Source organism: Hyalella azteca, unplaced genomic scaffold (assembly GCF_000764305.2).
Source record: "Hyalella azteca isolate HAZT.00-mixed unplaced genomic scaffold, Hazt_2.0.2 contig5323, whole genome shotgun sequence".
Classification (NCBI taxonomy): Eukaryota; Metazoa; Arthropoda; class Malacostraca; order Amphipoda; family Hyalellidae; genus Hyalella; species Hyalella azteca.
The window spans coordinates 130,375-148,845 of record NW_025935517.1 but is presented as its reverse complement, the minus strand read 5'-3'; the positions used below and the strand labels follow the sequence as shown (position 1 = coordinate 148,845).

Genomic DNA, 18,471 nt, shown 5'->3' with positions numbered 1-18,471 from the left:
TTTCGGAAACAACCATGTGTCTCACAATTTCATGGATTCTCGGATTAAATACGGATCTGCCTTGACAGACGAGAAATGCTTGGCAATTACGTACCTCCGCGTCATCTGCGTACGCGCAGCATTCCCAGTCACTGTTTCATCTGCGGCATTTGGTACAAATTGGGGCAACTGATTTTCGTCTCACTTCCACCAAAGTTATGAAAGGCTCGGCAATCTTTAAACAAAGTTTTGCCGCTTCGATTTCTTCTGAGCTCATGGCAATGCATTCACAAACACGATTTGGATAAATTAGGCTTTAAAGGCAAAATGCAATAACGGACTTTAATTAATTAATTTCATATTTGTATAATTCAAAAAATTTCTTCATGTGAATTATGTTTAAACGTGTCACACTGAGAGAAATGTGCGGGTTCTGCTATATTTATCAATGCGTTTGAGTAACAAATCCCACGATCTGAACTTGATTCTTGGCTCTGGAAGAATGGTGGTGACAAAATTATCAATACATACTTTTTATCGTCGTTTGCCTGTTCAGGTATGATAAATAATTCATATTACCAGTACTTGAATTAAGCATGTCAAGGGTATTCTTAAAATAAGAATTTTCGGCGCACTAAATAATAACTTCATTGAAATTTATGAGTTTCATTTAATTGAACGCTATAAAAATTCAGTATCGCATTAAAGCTCTTTTAAAACAGGACAAAATTTCAAATTCTTTTGATGTAAAACATGCCTCATATATAAAAATCTTTTCCTGTCGCACGATTGTTTTAGAACATCAAGCCTTTTCCTCGCGCTTCCTCTGTTTTGGTTCGCATTTCTCCTTCTAGCGACAATCAAACCCCGCGACGCAATACAATTAGGTTTTATAGGGCTCCTCTAAAGGACAAGAATCTCACAATTTGCTTCCTTCGAACACTTACAATTGATCTCTGGCGGCAACCAGTCGCTTCCTTGAAGCTCCCGCCTTGCGGGTCGCCCTAAACAATTGACTTGTTTACGCTCACTGCAATGGCGACCTCATATCTGCTTGGTATACTCGAGGTAGTTGCGGACGAGGCAGACACTCGTCCGCAACTACCAAGACGGTAAAATATTTTTAAATTCATATATTTAACCGCATTTTCTGGATATATTACGTACGATAAATCCCCACTGAGATCCTCGAGTAAGCCATAAACTCAGTTAAGTTTATGCGAAGATTATGTCGACTCTGTTCGAATTTCAACTTTCGATCATTAAGCTCAGTATAAAGATTTTGCTCTGCTGATAATTCTTTTAAAGAGTGATGTAGGAGTTGCGAAAAATTTGTGTAGGACTGGCAATCAAGTGTAGGACTGGCAACTGCATATTGATGAATGTTTCGAGAAAATAGGAAATATTTTGAATATCCTCCTTGCTGACAAATTGTCTCGTAATTCTATGTAAACTTTGGGTCGAGCGCTGTCTTCCACGCAATTGATTAATTACCTTTGTATACACTAGACAACTGACGTTGAACCAACGTTGAAATAAACGTTGTTTCATTGAATCGATATTATTTAAACGTCATTTACCTGGCAAAATTAAACATAACATAACACGAATCCCACCCCCGACACACTCTGTTTCAAACTATCGTCAGCATGAAAAGATCCGGTCAAATGACAGGATATTTGATCTTCTGTGAAGTATATTAAACTCGGGCGGGTCGAAAAGGAAAAGAATCGGCGACAGGCCACATCAGGCCTACACTTCAGCGCCGAGATCACTATGTTATGTTATGTTAAGTCCAGCAGCTATCTCAATCAATCGTCAGCTATGGAAAGATCGGGTTTCAAAGGCCGGATCCCTTGTGAATCAAGTCACGAAAAGTTCAAGAATCGGCAACAGGCCATAAATGGGCCTATTTCTTCAACGCCGACACTTCTATTCTATTCTATTCTATCATTGATTGCCTTACTTGCACCCGTTTTGTAATTCGTTTATTTCGGAGTCTCTAATCTCTGTAGTTGTCAATGTTCAGGAAAAGCGCCTGTACATGACTGAGTTGTGGTGAGATCATTGGTGTCGGTCTGCTTACCATAGAGAGACCTTGACATTCCTCGATTTCGATCGGAATTATGTGGGGTTTTTGTTTGTGTGTGGCTGTATTGGTGTAAATATTATTATTAATCAATTTAACAAAAAGCAAATAATTTGTATTGTTCATTTATTAACGAGTTCGGCAGCGCACCATATGTGGAGTGATTGCTTCATCACCGATATCGCCGTGATTTGTTCCGAAATCATTTCACTGCAGAAATTCTGTTGATCTTCCTGTGGACTTGAAATGGACCTGAAAGTCTTATAGGTCTCAAACAAAGGTTGGCTAGAATTGAGCTTTCTTCGACTAAATTATCACCTGAAAAGAGAAGACATGCAAACATTAACACCAGCATGTTCCTAACACTATACACTGAAATTTATAGACCAATGTCACATCAGGACTAAATTTTCACTCAGCTTGAATTTTGAAAATTAGATACGAAATTTTGTAAAACGCTTTGGGTGACAGCCTTGCGCGGTTGATAAGAAATTTTTCTTGAAAAAAGTATATGATGGCCCCAAAGCCTCCGTAATAGCGAAATTTTTGGTCATCGATGTTGTGTGGAAACCTCTTTTTCGTCTGTTTTGATTCGCTGTGCTAGAGTTGCATCATCTCTTGTTTGTTGTTATCCTCCCTCACTTCCACTCTCTCCCTCCCACTCTCTCCCTCCCTCTCTCTCCCTCCCTCTCTCTCCCTCCCTCTCTCCTTCCCTCTCTGTTATGTTATGTTATGTTATGTTATGTTATGTTATATTATGTTATGTTATGTTATGTTATGTTATGTTATGTTATGTTATGTTATGTTATGTTATGTATACACCCTGCATGTTACTGCAGTTCGCGGTCACGGCATGGCTGTTCTATCGCCGCCTCATCGCTCGCCGCCCACCTCAGGCGACACTTGAACGGTCGACCTCAGCCTCCTGAAGGAACTTCCGCGTACTTCAGCACAAAGGCGCCGTCCTCGAATACATTGTTTGTTTATGTAATAACGAGTATAACGTATCCAATATAAGCAGGAAATAGTCTATTTTGCATTTCCTCTTATAAATAAAGAAATTTGAGTAAAGAAAATTTGCATATTATTATATAAACGTAATGCATAGATGATTTTAGTCATTTATTTCAAAATATGTGTATTACAGTTTATAATGCATATTACAGTACACGCGTGCATAAAAATATTTATTTGAAGCCAGCGTTGTTGTGTTGCACGCTTACGTGTTGATTTCTGTGCCCGTTGAATACGTGACTCTTTTTTTGTCTGATCAATTATGGGGTTGCAAATAATTGCTTTAATGAACATTTGAGGCATGTTTGGCTGACCAATAAGAAAACTGTGTAGTTACTGGTATTTTTTAGCGAACAGAAATTGCCCCGTTTACCCTTTGATTATAGAAAGTTTTTATTGCTTGAAGCATCGCTAATTTCTAATCACTTAGTGGAATCGAATCTGCTGCAAACGGTATAATTTATTGCATCGTGATTCATTAGAAACTTTATGCAAATAGCAGGAATACATCGGTGAACTTCTGCATTTCGTATGCTTGCGGCCAAGACACTGGCCATAGACGAACAAGCCTCAAGATTTATAACATAATTTAGTTTTGAAATTGGAAGTCGAAAACTCCACCTGAATTTTTGGGCTCTCACCCGCCTAACGTGTTCACGTGGAATAAAACTTGGCATATTTTTCCATAGCTTATATTGCAATTTTTGCCCTTGATAAATCTATTAGAGAGGAAAGTAAATAATAAAATTTATAAGTCACATTCATTTCTTTCGGGAAAACATTGTTACTATAGGTTTCCATCAAAATCTACTGAGCCATAACTTCACCCGTCATCAGTAATACAGAAGGTTCCGAATATATATAATCATTATAATGAATATACATGATAATTATCGTTAGCTACTTCGTCATACTTCTGCACTAAGATACTTCACAATTGACTATGTACATTCGTTCTGTAATTCTAGAAAAAGAAGATAAAAGACTAAAAGCTAGCTCAAACTTCCGTTTTTATTTTTCATCAATTAACTCAAACTTTTTTCAAATTTCTTAGGTTTTATTAATGTAGTTTGTTTATAGCGAAATTTCAATCCTGATTCACGGCCGGTTAAAGTTGAAGTTGAAGTGACTTAAAAATTTATTTCCAAACGAAGAACACCCGCTAAAGCTATAAAGTAACACAGATAACAAGCACATTAGCTACAGGTAACAACGATAGGCCATATAACCAGTGTGAACAGAAATTGAGCGACTCTGTCCTAGCCATTTTGACTGATCATCACGTAAAGAGGATCGTCTTGATGAAATTTATAAAATAATTTTCTTATCAGAGCATAATTATTGTATTTAAAGATATATACTGCAATTTTTCTTTGCGAATTATCTGCGATAAGAAATAGACACCAAATTATGAGTGAATATGAAAACAATTTTAAGTTGCGAATAAAAAAAATTCATAGAATTCCACTAATTGGTTTTTCTTGAATACAGCATTGAAGCATTCGAGTTCTTTGTCATAAAAACTCAATGGAAGAGCCGCTCGAGATCTACTAATTTATTGAAATAATTTCTGTTTCTGAGTCAATAAACGCAGGCTCCTTCTTCGAACGGAATAAGATTTTTGCATCGCCTCAGATAAATTTTCATAACTCTTCTTTTCAAATTTTGTCATCAATGGAGCATTGATCTGAGACAAAATTATTACACGTCCTCCACTCTCATATGATCAACTGTCGAGGTGGTTGCAAGGGAACTTCTACGACGTAATTGATGGTCGTTACGTTTCTCTGATATTTTAGCCCAAAATTTTGTTTATCCATCTCCGCAAATGAAATTAATAATAATCTCCGTAATTAATCTCAAAAAGTACATATTTTATATATTAAAAACCTTCGTATAGGTTTAAAAATATCCGCCCAAAAAATGTTCCTGTTTCAAATCCGTTTTTTAATCTTTCACGTGTAAACATTGTGTAGATTCTGTCAATTGTTTCATCAAGCAACAATACTGAGCTTTTCTACATTTGTTCGTTATAGGAGACGAAATATAAACAACGACGCATGTTGAATACATTGCCTGTTAATGGAAACTAGTTTCATCTTATAATAAACACAATCTGAATCGAAGAGTTATCCCAGCAGCAGCAACAATGCGGTCAAAGTAAAGATGTTGCTGATATCCATCTTATCTGCTCAAGAAAAAGGAGATAAGATAAGTTAAAACTTAATTCGAACATTTAGCTCCTAAACTTAGCAAGGTAGAAAAAATGCAGTCTTGAAATCAAAACCTAGCAATTAAGTTCAAAATGTAATACTTTATATGTGTGTCGCATATATGTCTATTCATGTCTTATAATTATCTTATAACATCAATTCGATAACATGAAGGTAATGAGTAACGTGTATGTTTTCAATCTAAAATATGCGCAGCTATTAGCTTGAACTTTTGTGACACATAACAGGATAGTTCAGTCCATCAACAGAATGAGCGAGACTCGTTGTTTTGTCAATGTAATATTTATTGTTGATGATACACAAATAATTGGGTCATATTGTCCAAATCACTGTGACACGTTTTCTCACTCATTGCATGAGTAGAGAGCGGACGTGGCACCGATACGCCCTTTTGCCGGACAGAACTGAGTCTGAATGACCACACTCGGGCGAAAAGTGCGTCACGATTAGGACAATGTCTCCCTCATTCCTCTGAGTATACATTTATCAACTCACCAGCGCCGTCTGTCATTAGCAGACCAGGGTCTGGGGGACTAGCCGCCCCCCTGTGCAGAGCCTCCTCGGTGTAGAGTCTGTGCAGAGCCGCGGTGCATTTGAGGCGCAGCTCGCCTGTGGGGAAGTGCCAGCGCTGGGCGGTGAAGTGCAGCCCCAGACGCGGGGACACGCCCCCTGAAGGGTCGTACTGGGGTCTGTAATTCACCAGGTATTCCTGGGGCGCCTGTAAATACGAGATATTTTAACAAGACTTTGTTTTCCGGCCGTAGTTATATTATATGCCCACAATACACTAACATCCCCTTAAACAAATTTCATGAAAACAGGCCTAAATGAGCATTTCTCTTAACTGTTGGCACTTAAGCTACATTAGTTTCATTGTGACAAGACGATCCTCGCTACTAGTGGGCAGTACCAGTACCATAAAGCCCTTTTTCCAATGACCGGTGCCACTAACCCACGTTACCAATGATCAACACCACTAACTCCTTCTCTACGCAGTGTCCTTCGAATCTACGTTAAACATAAGTTCGCACTTCGAAGGCCCGGTACACATAAATTTAATAGCAACCGAAAAATAATAATTAATCTCCGTTATGAGTGCCCCGTATCACCAAATCTCGCTACCAGTACTACAGCTTCCCCACTACCAGTTGCTAGCACCACCAGCAACCAAGTGAAATTTTACAGTCGCGGCAGCTTTGATTTGGATTACCAGAAGCTGGGCGACTCTAAATTTTGTTACCCCGTGTTTCAGCGTTTATTAGGCCGTAGGCCTGTCGCCGATTCTTAACATCGCAGAACATTCACAGCATGTTGCGGTCTCGAACTCGCAACTCACTGCTACAATTCTGCTGTGCTTAACCGCCCGGCCTCCTCGCCGATTCTGACCAGAAACTGGCGCACAGAGCCATGGGATCGAACCCGCGCCTCCCTGCGCCAATCCTGGTACAGTACTCTGAACTTTAACCACTGGGCCATCCCGCCTCGCTGGCAGCTTCTGATTTGGATTACCAGAAGCTGAGGCGACTCTAAATTTTGTTAGGGAAGTTACCTGCTGGTCGTTGATGTACCAGGTGAGCTCTGAGGCTGGCAGAGAGTGCGGTGCAGAGCAGTTCAGAGTAACGTTAGTACCAGGCTGGTAGGCGTCCTGACCTCCTGTCACTGTCAGAGGTCCTCGTGGAAGTTCTGCCAGCAGCGCACGGCAAGATTTTACTTGTCAAGTGATGTGAAAATCTCCTTGATGAAGATATTAAATAAAAAAATATAACTCAGTACTCACTGCAGTGAGTGACAGATAGCGCATTTTCTCGTCGACGAAAACTTGAGGCCACAGACGGACGGACAGACGGACAGACAGACAGGCGGACAGACAGGCAGACAGATAGACAGACGGACATGGCGAGCACAATAGTGCATTTTTTCCATAAATGAGAAAATGCGGTAAAAAGGGGTTGATTCTCCTCAAGGGCTTCTCGAATTAAAAAATTGTTTCAGGAAAACATTTTCAACGAAACAGGTTGAATGTTTTCAGACACTTCTGGAAGTGTAAAGCGTTTCATGTCAGCATTTTAAACGAGACAGGTTAACTAAGCGAAATAATTGCAAAATTATGCTTTCGACTTCGTAGGTTGTCAACCAGAACCATTAGAAACTATTACTATATTACATCAAAGCCAATAGTAAAATGAAAACAAACATAGCTAGCCTGCCTGTAGATACGAGTGGCATTGTCATTAGTTATGCTTCAGAAAATAAACGGTTGAGGTTACTTAGATGCAGTCGGTGTGTGCACGATGAGCTTCCTGCCATGATGGACTACATTTTTATTGGACTTGGATCTGCATGCATCTGAAAGTCTCAGAACCAAGCCATAAGCCTAGATTTGTTTTACTGTAAATTGAAGTTGGAAAGTGGAAACACGAGAAGTGACTCTTTGTGCTTACAGTGAACTTCTTCAAACATTTGAAATTCAATCAACGATACTTAAAAATCGAGTTTCACTGTCATCACTGGATTTAATATGTAAAGAGGTGAGGCATGCAATCGTTAAAATAGAAACAGAGACAACATGAGTGGATAAATAAATTTGGTATTTCGGAAGAGAATTATGAACTACGATTGAAAAGAGACCAGATAATAATCAACAGCAAATAACATTAAAAGAGAAAATTAAGGCGCCTGCGTGTATATGATCTACAAATAACAATAGAAGTGCAAATTAAAGAACCTGCTCGTGTACGATCCACAAATATTACCATAAATGAAAATAAATGCGCATAATTCTTTTATCTTGAACTTACGCACGACGCCCATCTCGCCAGACTTGACAAGCGTCCTGAAGAGCGGCGCCTCCGTGAGCACCTCGCACTTGTAGCGGCCCGCGGACTCCCGCCCTACGGACCGCAGCGTCACCTGCTGGGCTCCGCTCCGCTCTTTCTGGCCGGACGACAACAGTGGGACATGTGAGTCCGGTTACATTGCTTCGAAATATATTGTGTTTAATGTATTCAGAATTTTTCTTAGGTTCATTTTTTGTCGAAATTTCAAGCCGCTTAATTCATCATTGATGAAAAGAGTGAAAATGTTTCAATCTTCATAACTATGTTGATAGTACTCATATAATTTATAATTCATAAAAAATAAATTATCATTAAGAAAATTCATAGAAAAGAAACTATAAATGAAACTAAAGTCATAAATGCTCAAGTAAAGGCTCAAGTAAATGCACTTGTCAATAAAGCAAAAACTAAATCTATTGAAACTCACGTCGACTATGACACCAGGCAAGGGATAGTCTTGCTTCATACGAGGCTCAGCAGGCACATAGCGGTAGAACTCCCTGCCTTGCTTGTACCACTTCACCGAGTATAGCATGTCTTTCTCAACGTCGAACTGACACGTGAGCTGCACGTCTGCCCCCTCCACCACCCAGCGCGGCACTGTGAACCGCAGCCACTGCAACCCATGCGCTCCTGCGGGACAAGCAATAGCATTCAAATAGCGATGCTCGTTTAACACTATCATGGGTCATCCTGACTCACTTAGACCGGGCGAAATGGCGTATCAGTGCTGTGTATGCTCTTTCTACGTGATTTGGGTAAGGAAGTGTGTCAAAATTTGTACATTATGACTACTTAATTTTCGTGAGCAAGTGATAGGATGTCGCAGCACCACAAGCGACGATCAAAAAATTTCATATCCTGTATTGTACGAGCCCATGGATTAAGTTTCATGATTAAATCTCTTCTTAAAACCCTCCTATACTATACGAAACATTTGAAAGTACCCCGAAATATCAACATGACAATTCAGTTAACTGAAATCTGCTGAAATCGTTGTGCTGAGAGTTCGAAAGTACAAATAAAAAATTTATAATTTCATCTGATCGACGAACTCTGTAATAAATAGCTTGGCCTGACGCGTCTGTTTTGTTAATATTTCATAACACACCGCGACACTATGACTAATAGTAATATCTCACGCCTTTTTATCATTTCCAATCATGAGTTTTGTATTCAATATTCCAGAAATTCTTGCACAAGGCCCATTAGATTGCTAGTAAGATGAAACTTTACTTATGTTTCAGCGGCCGCACCACAAATTAGCTTATCAAGATAAAGCTCCTCGGCTCACGCCTCTGCGCCGCTCTTATCAGCACTATCGCACGAGAACTTTTGCTGTTGGCTGTATCTTACAGCATCAGTCTCAGTGCTGCGTCCTGGCAATCATGGTGTCTGGAGTGCTGCCAGCACACGTCCTAGACCGCACTACACTTAGAAAAATAATGGGTCATGTGTCCAAATAGTGACATACATTCATACCCACAGACAGTAATGGGCCACAGTACGAGCAGAGAATGGACGTGGCACTGATACAGGACAAATTAGTTCAGGATGACTCATACAAAGGCAAAAAGTGTGTCGATTTTTTAGCCAAGTCTTAATCATTTCTCTGAATGTACACTAGGAGGCGACACGCGTCATTTACGACGGACAGGTTCAACATTATCCGAGTTCAACGTAGGGCGTATAGTAGGAGTCAAGGTAGGGCGTATAGTCGGGGTCAACGTAGGGCGTATAGTCGGGGTCAACGTAGGGCGTATAGTCGGAGTCAACGTAGGGCGTATAGTCGGAGTCAACGTATGGCGTATAGTCGGAGTCAACGTAGGGCGTATAGTCGGAGCCAACGTAGGGCGTATAGTCGGAGTCAACGTAGAGCGTATAGTCGGAGTCAACGTAGAGCATATAATCGTGTTCCTTGTTAGCAAATACAGAATCCAATATGTCAGCCAATATTACTGCTTCTGCGAACTTGTTTAGTATTTGCCATAGGCTTGAAAAACTATAATAAAGCTTCAATTAAGCTTCCAGCAAACACCCAAGTCTTTTGTTCACTAAGCTTACCCGCATAAAGAGCTTTCATCAATGCTGCTCCGTCTCTTTAAATCCAATAAGATCTTATTTTAGTTTCATCGGAATTACATTCAATTTGAATTAAAACGGCGATGATGTAATATTCTTCCCAGTCACCCTTAGAACTAACGGTAGGATGGACGACGCAATGTGCATGTGGCGGCGTGTGAGGTCATGTGGCGACGCGTGGCGCCGTGTTGTGTGGTGTGGCCTAGTGTGGAGACTTCTGAGGTCCAGTGGCATGGCTGCGTGGCAGCGTGTGGCGTCGTGAGCGTGAGGCCGTGTGACGTTGCGTAGCATAGTGTGGCGTCGTGTGAGGTCGTGTGACGTGACGTGGCGCCGTGTGATGTTGCGTGGCGTCGTGTTGTGTGGGGTGACGTAGTGTGGCGTCGTGTGGCGTCAGGAGGCCTAGACGGGCTCAGGCGAGAGCTTTTGAGGCGGCAGCTCAGAAGCAACGAGTTTCATTCTCACGTCTGGCGTGAACTCGGCCAAAGATAAAATTTTATAAAGAGAAGTAATGAATAATTTCTATTCGTAATGTTTAGAATATAATGTGTCACCATGCGAGATTTAAATCAAGCAAATTCCATGTTACATTTTAGTGACAACAATTGTAACTAACTGACTGAGGGTAATTAGGAACTTTTTAATTAATGAAAGATCCACGATCTTGCAGATCGGTGACCTTTTATGCAATATTTTAAAAATCATCTAAATAACAACGGCCATAAAGAATGAATGCCAAGACAAGATATCAGTAAGAATGCTCGTGATTAAATTGGAGTGAATTGTTAATGAATTCGTGATTTTGTCCTGATTGAGCCAAGCTTGTACTTATTTCTTCCATCTATGACAAAAAAAAAACTTATCTCTCGTTCTCAAAATTTACATTCCAAAGAAATACTTAGCGTTGTTTGATATTACCACCGATACAGGGAGGTCACAGCAAGACCGCATGATGCATCAAATTTGAAATTAAACTGCCTATGGATTTCTGTCCGATGCAATGTACATAGCCGCATATAGCAACGCTAGCCACACCGAAGTGCATATCAAAGACAATACACAATAGTGTCATTTTTCGACAAAATTACGATGAATTAATTGGTCAAACGCAAAAAGCTATCCGTTTTTTCTCATAAATGTATTCTACAAATGTTTTTTACTGGCGTTTATGAGACCATCTTGATTGAATATATTTAATCAAGATTATTTAAACCGCCTGCATTTGTAGTATACATTCATGAGGAAAAACGGATAGCTTTTTGCGTTTGACCAATTAATTCATCATAATTTTGTCGAAAAATTACACTATTGTCTTTGATAGCAGAGAATGTAATTCTGACATAGTCTAATACGGCGTCAGATCCGAATGATTGCTTGTCGACCTGTTTTGTCACATCCTGTTTTACTATTTTCTGACACAAGTTAAACTAAAGAAGCTCGTCTATTTCATCTCGTAACACGACTACTATCTTATCCCGTATTATAACTACGATCTTATTTCGTGACGTGATTTGTATCGTATCTCGTATTTCAATTACTATCTAATTTCATTATCATATTGGCTATTATTATATTGCGTATCGCAGTAGGATTCAGTGTGACCTTCTTGACACTTACATAGTAAATGGCGCTATTTTATTAGTTGCAATAAATGCAGAATATGTACCGTGAACAGCAAAAAGTCCCTAGATAATCACGCTAAATGAATAACCTAAATGAAGTGTATTATAGTGAACTGCCTGTTCACCACGGGCTAAGACTGGAAATTGTCCCTCTGTTTCGTCATGTAAAATGTTTCTTGCTGCCGCGAAATGAATCCCGAATTTAAACTTTGGGTTTCCTGCCAACGTCCGTAGTTTCGGTTATTTATCCGCCACATTCGATTTGATTGTATTGTTACAATAAGTTTAAATCATAATGGGATCTAATATTAATCTAAAAATTGAGATTTGAACTGCCTAACAGCAGTCTGTAATTTATGAAGTTTTATTTCAGGCTTTGAGAGACCAAAATTTATCAGAAAAAGGTGGTTATGTTCAGTTCAGCTAACCCTTCCTTTGACATAATCCAATTAATGTGTATTTTAGTAGTCGCAATAAATGAACTATATCATATTCACCAAAACTGTCTCTTATTACATTTATTTGTATGCTTTTTTACTTTATTTGCTTTTTTATATACGAAATATTTTATATTTCAATTGTAGCTCTCGAAGAGTTCAAGAACCCAAATTGTAGAAGCGTTGTCATGTTGACACGTTAGAAGCTTTGTACTGTGGATATACCAAAGTTTTATTTTTGTCCATGACTCCGTATACCCGGATGATGATTTTTGATTTACCTTTCGTCAGACAGTTTAATTTTGCAACGTTATAATCGTTATAGTGTTGGTACGTTTGAACCTGTGCAGTGCGACAGGGATTAAATAAGTAATGGGAATTCTGGCATTACATTTTTATTAACATAATGAAAGCTTAGTTTTGAATGAAGAAATTTTTAAGCTGAGGAAGCAAAACTACCAAGCAAACATACTGCACGTTTTGATCCATATTATTGCTTCGCACTATTCGCTACCAGCAGGCTGGCTCCTCAATCATCAAAGCTAGCTTACAATTCATTGCAAGAAATTACTTTTTTGTGACTTGAACTTTCCATCAGCCTTCACTGATTACAATACCATCGTGTACGGAAGAACCAACACAGCAAGGCGATGAAGGCACTAAAACAAATTTTCAACTAGATACCCTACGTTTAAATACCGTTAAATAAACGTTCTTCGAACGAATTAAACACGTATTGACCGTTGTTTGACTGGAAGGGTACAACCTCGGCGCCAGGAAGGCGGTGGAGCAAAATGAAGGCTATACGAGGCGCCAATGCTTCGGCAGTTCCTTGGTTCACGTCTGTGTGTTTTGCAATGTCTTTGCAGGGTTTTATCAAGCAATGATAAGTAAGTTCAGTAAGATAGTAAAAAAATAATTAAGAAGAACGATATTTTTAATGATTATTGCCATCTACATGTTGATAAGTTGCGGTACTGTTAAAGGAGCCGAAATTTTGTTCCACTGAAAGAATAAATTCATAATGTAAAGGCCTAGAAAGCTTTCCGGAAATTTTTGCTCATGCTGAAGACATGTTCACAAAATTTTTCGAGTATCCTTGTGAGAAATTATCCACTAAAGAATTGCACAGCGCTCATAACTAATATTTTTCTTAAGTAAGGTCGATTTTCTATTTCCAGCACCAGAAAAGCCACGATTCGTTGGGTCGCCGAGGGTCAGGAATGAGGGCAACGAAGTGAGGGAACAAGCCTGCACTAGAGGGCCTCTTGTTGGGCTCAGTTAGCCTCATGAAAACCTCTCCAGCGCGCACAATGCCTGCTCCGTCCAGTCTAATAGGGCTTGTCGGATGCCTATGCATCGGAAAATATTCTGTCCTTCTATTGATGGCGAAATAAAATAAGTCAATACACTCGGAAAATAGATGATGTGCGTATTTACGTGGCACCCATGTATTTCTCTAGGAATCTTTGCCCCATGTTTATATTGGAAGAAAATATAATCTTATCAGGCTGACCAAGCTATGGCAATTTAATGAATATTATCTTATCAGGCTGTAATCATGAAACATTTGTGTTCGTAACATGAACGAACATTGTTTGAACTAACAATTAATACATATTATGATATTAATAATATTAAAATTTGTAATAATGTTTGAACTAATAAAAACAGGACAACAGCATGATCACATTTTCTTCGGAGACTTCACTTCAATATGTATGAAGTCAATTATAATCAATTTTAAAAGGTTCTGATCGAGAAATGTAAATTTTTTGTTGGCTTCAAGCTTTTTTAATTAAAAATTTTACACACTTGTTTTTCCGGTTAAGATATGTGTACGAAAAATCTATTTGAGGAAGATGCTCTGAAATTAGAAAAGATGAATCAATATGTCTGCATAAAATATGGACATGAAATCAACTTTCTTTGATCTTAAATTTTTGGTTAATTTGCTATTAGAGCAAACCTAGGGTTTCAGGTGAGTTTAGTTGTTAGACTTTAATTAATGATAACTCCCAAAATCCAATTTGTCATTTTGTAAATTCCATTTGAGTTAGGCCTTCAATAGTGACGAATAACTTATTATTTTGCTCCACAGTCTTAGGAACAATCTTTGTTCAATAATAATAAGAATGTTTCTTTAATAAAAATGTTCAAACAAAACTAATGCATTTCAATCGAACGATACCAAAATAAAACTATACCGAGATAAATAAATTTTACTAAAGAGATAAATTTCAATCAAAACGAGATAAATTTAAATTAACACGAGATAAATTTAAATTAATACCAAATAAATTTAAATTACTTGGTTTCAGACGAAGTCTGCCACTAATTAATGTTGTAAAATTATTGAAACATCTCTTTTCAAGATATTTTATATTATAATGTTTCAGCTATTCCTACCATGCAACTCAACATCAAATCAGTGATGTATTTTCCACTGAACCAATATTTCATTACCATGTCCTAGCTTCATTCTCATGTTCTTTTCGACCAGGTCACTCTTTCGGCAGCGATTAAAAACGGGTTATTTTCTACGTGGATGCAAACATGCACGCAGGATGCAGCCAAACCCCTATCCTTCATCGCATTTTATCAGCTGCAGGCGATGTTGACCGGCACACTCAGAACAATTTAGAAACTTTGTACAAATATCATTGCACTTCTATGGGCCATCCTCACTTAGTTTTGGTCGTATTGGTGCTAAATGAAGAAAGTGTGTCACTATTTAGACAATATTACCCATTAATTTTTTATGTGTGTATAATGAATATTATACACACATATATATACAAAATACTTCCCGCAACGTGTGGCTTGTGCCCACTTTTACCCTCGGTTCTACCCTCTCCATGGCTGCCATCTTTGGCTTGGGGAGATGACATTCCAGAGGGCTGCTGTGCTCTGTCTTTTCTGTTCCCCTCTCGCGTGCATCAATCGTTGCTGCGATCACAGCAACGCTATATTTTTCATAACCTGCCGTTATCTTGCGAATAATATTTGTTACTCCAATTATTCCATGATAATTTACTATGTATGCTATAATCTTTTGGGAAGCTACACAAAACATAACTTGTAAACCTGGAGACATTACACAGCTAGTACATCAAATTATAGGTACGTCAATCATCTTTGAACTTTTTCATTGCTTTTAAACCTACTGTGAAGAAGATTTCAAGAAGAGTTTCCAGAAGAGTCTTGTGAAATTATATAAAAAGAATTTATTTCAAAATAATATTAGATTTTATTACATTGACCTCTTGAAAAATTCGTTAAACTGCAGAATATTACTCTGAAGTCATACGATGCTTCAAAATTATATCAGGTTTATAGATTGATAACAAATCGACCCATTCCAAACAATTAAAGTCAGCCTGATCATTTGCAAGTACAAATTTCAATTCAAATTTCCGCGTAGCTGAGAGATAATCTGTCATCAACTAAATTTTTGTTATCCTCTTAACGGAAAAGACGCGGGACTTGCCACATATCACAATAATAACATGGAACTGTCATCAGTAATTTCCTTTGTCTGTGTTGCTGAAAAATCAATTGCATTCACTGGGCGCAAGCGTTTGGAACGCGCGTATGACACTCATTGTTTGTAGCGTAAAATGAGCGCTGCTGTCTACGCTTTGTTGTTATGCGTGACAGTGAGCAACGGCACGGCGGCGAGCAGTAGCGTGGCAGTGAGCAGGAGGCACGGCGGCGAGCAGTAGCATGGCAGCGCCGATGTCGGCTGCTCTAGAGTGCCACAAATGTCTCATATTGGACCAGAATCTCTGCGCTGTATTTCTGTTCCCCATCTCTCTGATGAACCTAATGTACTTCTAGTTATTGAGATAGTTAATACTCTAGACTTTCTGCTTCTGCGGCTGAATTGCATCCTGTTTCTGTGAACATACAGCGAGGTACTCGGAAAGTTTCATCCTACCATAAATTCCTTATCATTCTAGTCTTAGCACAGTCCTAATTTAATAGCTGTTAACTATCAATAAACTTATCTTCTCATTAAAAAATACCATGACGAAACATTGATGGTAAATTTTGAATTTCTTGCACCACGATTGATGAAAATTGTTCGAATAACAGTATATCTATTTTAATTATCTCAAATGAAGCTCCATTAATATTTCTGCCTTTATGTGTGACTTTTCATATACTAAAAGGAATCCTCGTGTTGTATTAAGTTTAATAGATTTTCTGTATGATCAGATATTTGCATGAGGTTTCCAGAGTAACACGTCGGTAAGCCGCCGAAGTTACGAGTGAAGCGCGTACGGCAGCTGCTGGATTTTTGCGAGCCAACGGCGGCGCAGACACAATTTTATGGAGCGGGGCTATAAATAATACAATGACGGGCAAGTTCGAAGAACACCGACGTAATATCTCCGTAAATATTCGTCAATATAAGGGGAAGTGTAGTTCATTTAATATAAATGCAAATAAGGTAAACACGCGGTCTACTTAACCGGCGAAGCCTCCGTGGCGCAGGAGTAGCAAATGTGCGCGCATTGTGGCAGAGACACGCACCAAATCCACGTATGATTTGTCGTACATCGTATCAGTGTAACAGGGGAGGTTTTTTCATAGTCATGCGAACAAAAAATTGATTTTCTGACATTTTTCGGCAAAGTGGAAAAAAGTTTACATACTTTGGCACTATTTTATAGTGTTATGGAGGTATAACTGTTTATTTACTGTAAAAACTGCTTCTGTAATGATATATGCGCTGGGTGGGATTTTTGCAGCTGATTCTAATTCCAAATGATGTATTTGTTTTTTTTTTTGCAAAAGTGCTAAGATGCCCCCATTCTCTTGGTCTCCAAAATTAAGGTTTTTTTCTTGCTCTGGCCCGATGGTAGCGCACTCAACACTATACTATATTATACTCCATCTACTCCATCTACATACTAGCTATACTGTCATGATATTTCTGTGGTAGCGCCCACATGTACCTAGTATTCCGTACTGTAGTTCCTACGAGTATGTTACTTCGCTATAGAACTAGTGACCATTGTTAGCATTGACTCGGCTCATGTACGTTCAAGACCTACAACTACTGTTCACCTTGTAAAGTATTCTGTAAATAGTTTCGTTATGTGTAAGACCTTCACATATGAATATATTCCTATTACGTTACCGTTTTCGTGTTTTATAGTAGTGTTATTTTGTTCCAGGATGTCGCGTTCTTTTTGAATAAAGCTCTTGTTGAGTTACCTCGGCTTTTGCTTATAACATATACTATGTTATACTATACTCTAATATAATATAATATAATATAATATAATATAATATAATATAATATTATAATATCATATAATATAATATAATATACTATTCTATACTATACTATACTATATTAAATTTCAGTCTTCAGATTTTCAGTGATGCCTAATGCTCCAAAACTTCTTCCCGTCAGTCGCTGTTGGGAAGTGAAGCTAAATTACACTCAATTAAATTATACTCAATTAGCAAAGTTTTTACAATAATCTCACCTCCGCGATGCAGTGTCAGTTGTAGCAGCAGCAGCAGATGAAGTTGTGATAACATACCACGGAAAAGCGGCCACTTTGTCATTCTTATGTTGGAATTACTTTTAAAGAAACAATTCAGTAACGCGGGTGAGCTCGCTCACTGCAGCAATACTTGCTTCTCATCTCTCCAAACATGCTCGTAACATGTACTCAAATACTCATAGCTCCTGCCTCGGCAACAGGTCAACGATTTATCATGATTTTTACCATATAGACTTCAATAACATTAATATTTTTGAACCATTTATATAAATATATATTATATTATATTGGGCACCTAAAGTTTGGAAACAGTTCTTAATTAAATGCTTACATTTAATATTCTATGTCAAATGTGCATTAACTACAGCTGTTCTCTTTTTCTGTAGTAACACATGTTGAGACCATGCCAAATTGCCGGGACTCATTGAAAACTCTACGGAACTTGATGTGCATATTTAATTTACTTTTTAACAAGTCCCATATTGGATATTGATGCTAAATTAGCTTCAAATCTCGTCATTTTTACACTTTTCTCTCTCTCTATAAGTGAAAGAGGAATATTTTTCCCATTGCCCCAGTTTTTTCACCGCTACAAAATTTATATCGAGTTTATAATACTAAAACCAATGGAATTTTTCGCCATGAGTTAGCAGGC

At 38.4% G+C, this 18,471-nt stretch overlaps 1 protein-coding gene across 1 annotated transcript; it reads right to left on the bottom strand.

Moving 5' to 3' along the window:
• Positions 1–3,775: 3,775 nt before the first annotated feature.
• Positions 3,776–18,029, bottom strand: LOC108674984 (cell adhesion molecule 3). Its single transcript, XM_047880369.1, has 6 exons — positions 17,796–18,029; positions 8,581–8,786; positions 8,115–8,250; positions 6,866–6,999; positions 5,812–6,034; positions 3,776–5,270 (listed from the first exon to the last, which is right to left on the bottom strand). The coding sequence occupies exons 1-6, from the start codon at positions 17,875–17,877 to the stop codon at positions 5,212–5,214; spliced, it is 840 nt and encodes a 279-aa protein (XP_047736325.1). The 5' UTR covers positions 17,878–18,029; the 3' UTR covers positions 3,776–5,211.
• Between the last annotated feature and the right edge of the window lie 442 nt (positions 18,030–18,471).

Coding starts and splice junctions, on each gene's coding strand:
- LOC108674984 (XM_047880369.1), bottom strand. CDS start 17,877: ATGACAAAGTGGCCGCTTTTCCGTGGTATGTTATCACAACTTCATCTG. Junction 8,787..17,795: donor ACTGACACTGCATCGCGGAG/GTGAGATTATTG, acceptor CTTGTCCCGCAG/GAGCGCATGGGTTGCAGTGG. Junction 5,271..5,811: donor GCTAATGACAGACGGCGCTG/GTGAGTTGATAA, acceptor TTTCTTGAGCAG/ATAAGATGGATATCAGCAAC.